A 6,200-nucleotide genomic window follows, 5' to 3' on the forward strand; every position below is an offset into this window, starting at 1 on the left:
ACGATTGGGCGCTGGCCCTGGCAGGGCAGCCTGCGCCTCTGGGGTTACCACTCCTGCGGGGCGAGCCTGCTCAACCGGCGCTGGGTGCTCTCGGCCGCGCACTGCTTTGAAAGGTGAGCCCGGGGGTTGTGGTTCGGAGAACCGGACCCCGATCCCGTGCCTGCACCACCCTCTTCCTATACGATGTGACCCTCGTGTTCTTCTGAACCCCAGGCCCCACTGCAGGTGGCCCTGCTGGGGACGCTTCAGTTTTTCCCAGAAGGGTCTTCCAGAACATTCCCCTGCACATTCCTGTCTTGTTTTGTTCTCTTTACTTTTTTTAAAAAAATATTTTATTGATTTTTTACAGAGAGGAAGGGAGAGAGGTAGAGAGCTAGAAACATCGATGGGAGAGAAACATCGATCAGCTGCCTCCCGCACACCCCCGACTGGGGATATGCCCGCAACCAAGGTACATGCCTTTGGCCGGAATCGAACCCGAGACCCTTTAGTCCACAGGCCGACGCTCTATCCACTGAGCCAAACCGGTCAGGGCCTGTTCTCTTTCTTGTTCTCTTCTCTCCAAATGGCATTGCTAGCCTTCACCTTCCTCCTCCCACCTCCCAGTGGAGCTGCGCCACAGCGGGGATGAATGGGCGAGGGGGTGAGTGCTGGGCACAGAACCTGCCTGGGGCAGCAGGGGCCCTGGAGGCTGTTTTGTTTTGTTGTAATCCTCACCTGAGGACATTTCCCATTGACTTTTAGGGGGAGAGAGAAAAAGACAGAGAGAAACATTGATGTGAGAGAAACACATTGATAGGTTACCTCCTGCACGAGCCCCAACCAGGGCCCAGCCGGGGAGAAGCCTGCAACCAAGGTACGTGCCCTTGACCGGAATCGAACCCGGGACCAACGCTCTATCCACTGAGCCAAACCGGCTAGAGCCCTGGAGGCCGTTCTGACTGCACTCTGCTGAGTGTCCCGCTTGGGCATCAGTGCGTCTGCTCGCTCTTGTTCGAGGCTGTGAGAGGTGACAGGCTGGTTGAGGGACTGGCCAGATCACTCCTGCCCCATCACCACCCCCAAGTTCCCAGTTACTGGGATTTGGGTTGCAACCTCTCTGGACAACCTCTCACCACTCGTTTTTATTTTAATGTTTCTATTGATTTCAGAGAGAGGAAGGGAGAGGGATAGAAACATCACTTATTAGAGTGCATCATTGATCGGCTGCCTCCTGTACACCCTCCCACTGGGGATCGAGCCTGCAACCCAGGCATGTGCCCTGACCGGGAATCGAACCGTGACTCCTGGTTCATAGGTCTATGCTCAAACACGGAGCCACAGCGGCTGAGCTCACCGCTCTTGGGAGCAGGCCCCAGGTGTGCTCAGGTGGCTGACCCTTTGGTAAGGCCTCCTGACTGCTCTCTCCTCTCTGCCAGGAACACCAGCCCCGGCATGTGGACAGTCCAGTTTGGTGAGCTATCTGCCGCGCCATCGATCTGGAACCTGCAGGCCTACCGCAACCGTTACCAGGTGGAGGAGATTGTTATGAGCCCCAAGTATCTGGGGGCGTCAGCCTTTGACATTGCCATGCTGAGGCTGGCCTCGCCTGTCACCTACACTAAGTACATCCAGCCCATCTGTGTCCTCGCCTCTTCTGATGAGTTCCAGAACCGGAGTGACTGCTGGGTGACCGGCTGGGGGGACATCCAAGAAAATGAGGGTGAGGTGGGGGACAGGTGGGGGGTTTAGGGCAGGGGAGCAGGGGCATGATCCTCCACCCCCTGTTCTAGCTGCACCAGCTGGGCCCCTCTGTGGGCCTGGTCAGCATTCTCTCCTCACCCGCGGTGCACTCCTGCTCCCCCTGAAAGGGCAGGACTTGCTGTGCCCACACTCAGGTCTCTCTTCCCCCCAGAGACTGAGCCAGAAGCTAGTGGTGAGAGGGAGGCCAGCTTGGCCCAGGCTATCCTCCCGGCGTGCAGGGAGGGGTGTTGGTGGGAGGGCCTGACAAAAAGGCCCCACCCTGGTGCTCACCCTCCCCCAGCCATCCAACTTCCCCACTCTGTCTCCTCCATGCCTTCTTTATCTCCTGGAATGCTGGGCCCATTTCTCTATCCTCCAGCCTTGGCTCTGCAGGAGGTCTTTGAGTCAGTAATCAGCCACCATCTGCTTATCTCTCACCATGAATCCCCTGTAACGGCTGGGCACAACCTCCCCCAAGGTGCCCTGGGGTAGGGGAGGCATAGGCCCTCCACCTGGACTGCCCCTTACACTGCTCCCGGGCCTGGCCCATTCCTGCCTCACCCTTAACAATCCTATCTAATAATAGACAAACATGGTAATTGACCATACCTTCACTAGGCCTCCCATTGGCTAATCAGCACGATATGCAAATTAACTGCCAACAAATATGGTGGCTAATTTGCATGCTGCAGGCAGATCCTGCTGTGCCGCCCCACCTGGGGCTGGCGGCAGTGCGATCCCTAGCAGCTGTCCGCCCCAGCACAAGATCCAGGCCTGCCCTGTGCAGGGTGGGGCAGGCGGTAGCACGCAATCTGAACGGCCGCCCGACCCAGCGCGGGATCGGGCCTGCCATCTGCGACAGGGAGATGGGGCGGACACCACAGGATTGAGCATGCCATCTGCCACCAGGGGAGCGGGCCTAAGTCAGTAGGTGGTTATCTCCCGAGGGGTCCCAGACTGTGAGAGGGCACAGGTTGGGTGAGGCACCCCCCTCCCCCCCCAGGCAGTGCACAAATTTTTGTGCACCGGGCTTCTAGTAGTAATAATAACAGCAGAAGCTCCTGCCTGCACACTGTGCCGGGCACTGTTCTAGGCTCTAGGGACTCAGGAGTGGGCAGGGTACCATCTATCTTCCCTCAGACGCTTACCTGCAAATGAGGCTGGGAACATTTATACCCACTTCACAGATGAGCAAGCTGACAAGGGAATGGAAATTGCCCAAGACCCCAGAAGGGGTCATTGGAGCAGCCAGGGCTGTCTGTGTGGTCACACATCGGGAATTGGCAGAGGGGATAGAGAAGTCAACACTAGGCTTGCCTCCCTCTAGAGTTGGGGTCCTTTCCTTTCCTGTAGAAGGGGCTGGATAAAGTGCCCCTGCCGTCCACCTCCCTGGCTCCAAAGGGCTGCAGGGAGGCCCAGCCAGGCAGACTGCCCCCTCCCTCCCTCCCTGGCCCAAGGCCGACAGGTAATCACATCCAGCCCTAGGCGCCACCTCATTGTCACAGGTGGCGGGTGACTCGTGGGGCCCTGCCTGATGTGAACCTTAGCTCTGCCACGCGCTCGCTGGAAGATCTTCTGTAAGCACTTCACCTAACTGTGCCTCAACTTCCTCACCTGTACAATGGGTAACAATAGTTCCCACCTCATAGGGTGGCTCAGAGGTTTAAAAGCATTCATACAGAGGGTAGCAGAGTGCCCGGCAGATGGGAGGCTCTGCTGACACATCAGCTTTTGGTGTTATTGTGGTCACGATCCCCTGCAGGAAAAGGTAATTCCAGCCCAGACTTAGGAATTGGATAGACCTGGCTTCATGTCAGGCTTTGCCATTTCTGGGTGCATCTTTCCTGAAAGTGGGTCATGCCTGTGCTGCAGCCTGGGGGGGCTGTGGGAGCTCTTGGCTCAGGCCCTGACATGTGTTAATCCTAAAACATCTCAGCTGCGTTACCCGCCTCCCCCGTGGATGCTAAGGTCGCTCTTCACTGCTGTCACCTGCATGTTGCACGTAGGGAACCCGGGAGCAGCTGTAACAGCTTGTCCAGTTATTGGGTCCTTCTGTGATATTGCTCATCACCCATGAGGTGCTGGATGCTAGGCCTGAGTAGAGGACTCGTCAAGGCACCATGGATGCCCCAGGGACCCTGCCCTGCCCGGTAACCTACACCATCCCTCCCAACCAGGTGGCAGAGGGGAGTCTCAGGATGCTCTCTCTTTCTGTCTTTCAACTCCTCTGTAGACCTGCCGGCTCCCTACAGCCTCCAGGAAGTGGAGGTCGGCATCATAAACACCACCATGTGCGACTACATGTACACACAGCCTTCTTACCGCTACAACATCTGGGGAGACATGATTTGCGCTGGCCATGCTCAAGGCGGCAGGGACGCCTGCTTCGTGAGTGTCCCTCCCCGCCCCAACCAGAGCCTTCTGGGTCCTATAGTCTCTCACCAACCCAGCCCCAGGCCCGAGAGGCACCTGTATCATTTGGTCCTCACGGCAACCTGAGGAGTTGAGACTATGGCCCCCTTTTGCAGATGCAGAAACTTGGGCGCTTCCTGGGGGAGGAGTAGGATTCGTACCCAGTTTTCCCAGCACTACAGCCCCTCCTGCTCTCCCTACCTCTCTGCCAACCCCTCCTGCCCCGCCCCAGGCTCTGCTCACGAATTCTGCTCCCCAGGGTGACTCAGGCGGACCCTTGGCCTGTGAAAAGAAAGGACTGTGGTATCAGGTTGGAGTCGTGAGCTGGGGAGTGGGCTGTGGTCGGCCCAACCGACCCGGTGTCTACACCAACGTCAGTACTCACTTCAAATGGATGCAGATGCTGATAGCCAGTAGCCGCATTCACAAGCCATCCCCCTGGCTGCTGCTGCTCCTCCTCCTCCTTCTCCGGACTGCCCCGTTCCTGCAGCCAGCCTGAGCCCCACGGAGCCCTGAGAGGCAGGGCCATCTGCTGCCTCAGGCCCAGGCTCCCGTCCTGTTTCTAATAAAAACATTTGCACGTTCTAGTGGCTGCCAAACATTCTGTGGACTCCAGGTGGCTTCCTGGACACCCTCATGGTCACTCGTGCTCTGCCCACCCCAAGATCACTCCCTAACTCTTAAATCTCTCTCCACCCACCTGTGCTGTTACAGGTTTGGGTTGCAAACAGCAGAACCCGCTCAGGTTAGTTCAATCAGAAAGATAATTTATGGGAGGACATTAGTAGCACCAGGGTACCTGGGTGCCAGGAAGACTGGAATGGGGTATTGTGGAGGAAACACCCCCAAACACCCCAGTGCTCATGCCGGTGGCCCCATCACACAGCTGTCAGGTGCTCCTGGTCTTAATGCGGCCCCCAAATGCTGACTTGTGATCCGGGCTGGGGTACAGGTAATTTATTTGGGAGGTGATACCAAAAAGCTCAAGTGCAGCGGTTCTCAACCTGTGGGTCGCGATCCCTTTGGGGGTCGAACGACCCTTTCACAGGGGTCGCCTAAGACCATCGGAAAATACATATATAATTACATATTGTTTTTGTGATTAATCACTATGCTTTAATTATGTTCAATTTGTAACAGTGAAATTGGGGGTCACCACAACATGAGGGACTGTATTAAAGGGTCGCGGCATGAGGAAGGTTGAGAACCACTGCTATAGTGGGAAGTGGGGGAACCAAGGCAGAGAGAGAGAGGAACCCAATGACATTTGCCCGAAAGAAGAAGTCGCTGTGTGAGCAGCTGAGGCACAGTCCCGCTGGAGCCCTCTGAGAAGCCACAGGGAATGTGCCCCGGCTTGGGCCCCTTGGAGACAAGGATGCTGGGTGTGGGCATTCTCTCCTGGCCGCCATGGGGTTCTGCTGATGTGATTAAATGAAGGGCGTGAGATGGGAGATTTTCCTGGATTATCCGGGTGAGCCCCGTGTAAAAGTGTCCTTGAAACCGGAAGGAGTCAGAAGGGGAAGGCCGAACAATGTGACAGGAAAAGGACATAACCCGCTATTGCTGGCTTTGAAGACGGAGAAGGGGCACAAGCCAAGGAATGAGGGCAGCCCCAGGAGCTGGAAAAGGAGAGGTAACGGTTTCTCCAGATAGGAATGCAGCCCTGCTGATGCCGTGGGGGTTTTTTTGCGGGGGGGGAAAGAGGGTAAATAAATTTTTTTAAAAAAAATACATTTTATTGATTTCAGAGAGGAAGGAAGAGGGAGAGAGAGAGAAACGTCCATTCACAATGAGTGAGAATCATGGTGGATCGGCTGCCTCCTGCAAGTCCCCCACTGGGGATCGAGCCCACAACCCAGGCATGTGCCCTTGACCGGAATCGAACCTGGGACCCTTCAGTCCGCAGGCCGACACTCTACCCACTGAGCCAAACCAGCCAGGCTGATGCCATGGTTTCAGTCAGTGAGATGCTTGTCAGAATTCTAGCCTACAAACTCCAAGGCAATAAACCTGTGCGGTTTTAGGCCACAAAGGGAGTTACCGCAGCAACAGAAAAGCAACATGTT

The 6,200-nt window shown here is 56.3% G+C and overlaps 1 protein-coding gene across 1 annotated transcript in view; it reads left to right on the forward strand.

The window, feature by feature from the left end:
* Positions 1 to 4,633, forward strand: part of LOC102766463 (testisin) — a 5,071-nt gene extending 438 nt beyond the window's left edge. Inside the window, exons 2-6 of the mRNA XM_015568291.1 lie at positions 25 to 113; positions 1,419 to 1,718; positions 3,228 to 3,299; positions 3,900 to 4,110; positions 4,394 to 4,633. Coding sequence (XP_015423777.1) covers positions 25 to 113; positions 1,419 to 1,718; positions 3,228 to 3,299; positions 3,900 to 4,110; positions 4,394 to 4,633 — 912 coding nt within the window. The remainder of the gene's footprint in view (positions 1 to 24; positions 114 to 1,418; positions 1,719 to 3,227; positions 3,300 to 3,899; positions 4,111 to 4,393) is intronic.
* The last annotated feature ends 1,567 nt before the right edge of the window (positions 4,634 to 6,200 follow it).

Source organism: Myotis davidii, unplaced genomic scaffold (genome assembly GCF_000327345.1).
Source record: "Myotis davidii unplaced genomic scaffold, ASM32734v1 scaffold4270, whole genome shotgun sequence".
In the NCBI taxonomy this organism is placed as follows: Eukaryota; Metazoa; Chordata; class Mammalia; order Chiroptera; family Vespertilionidae; genus Myotis; species Myotis davidii.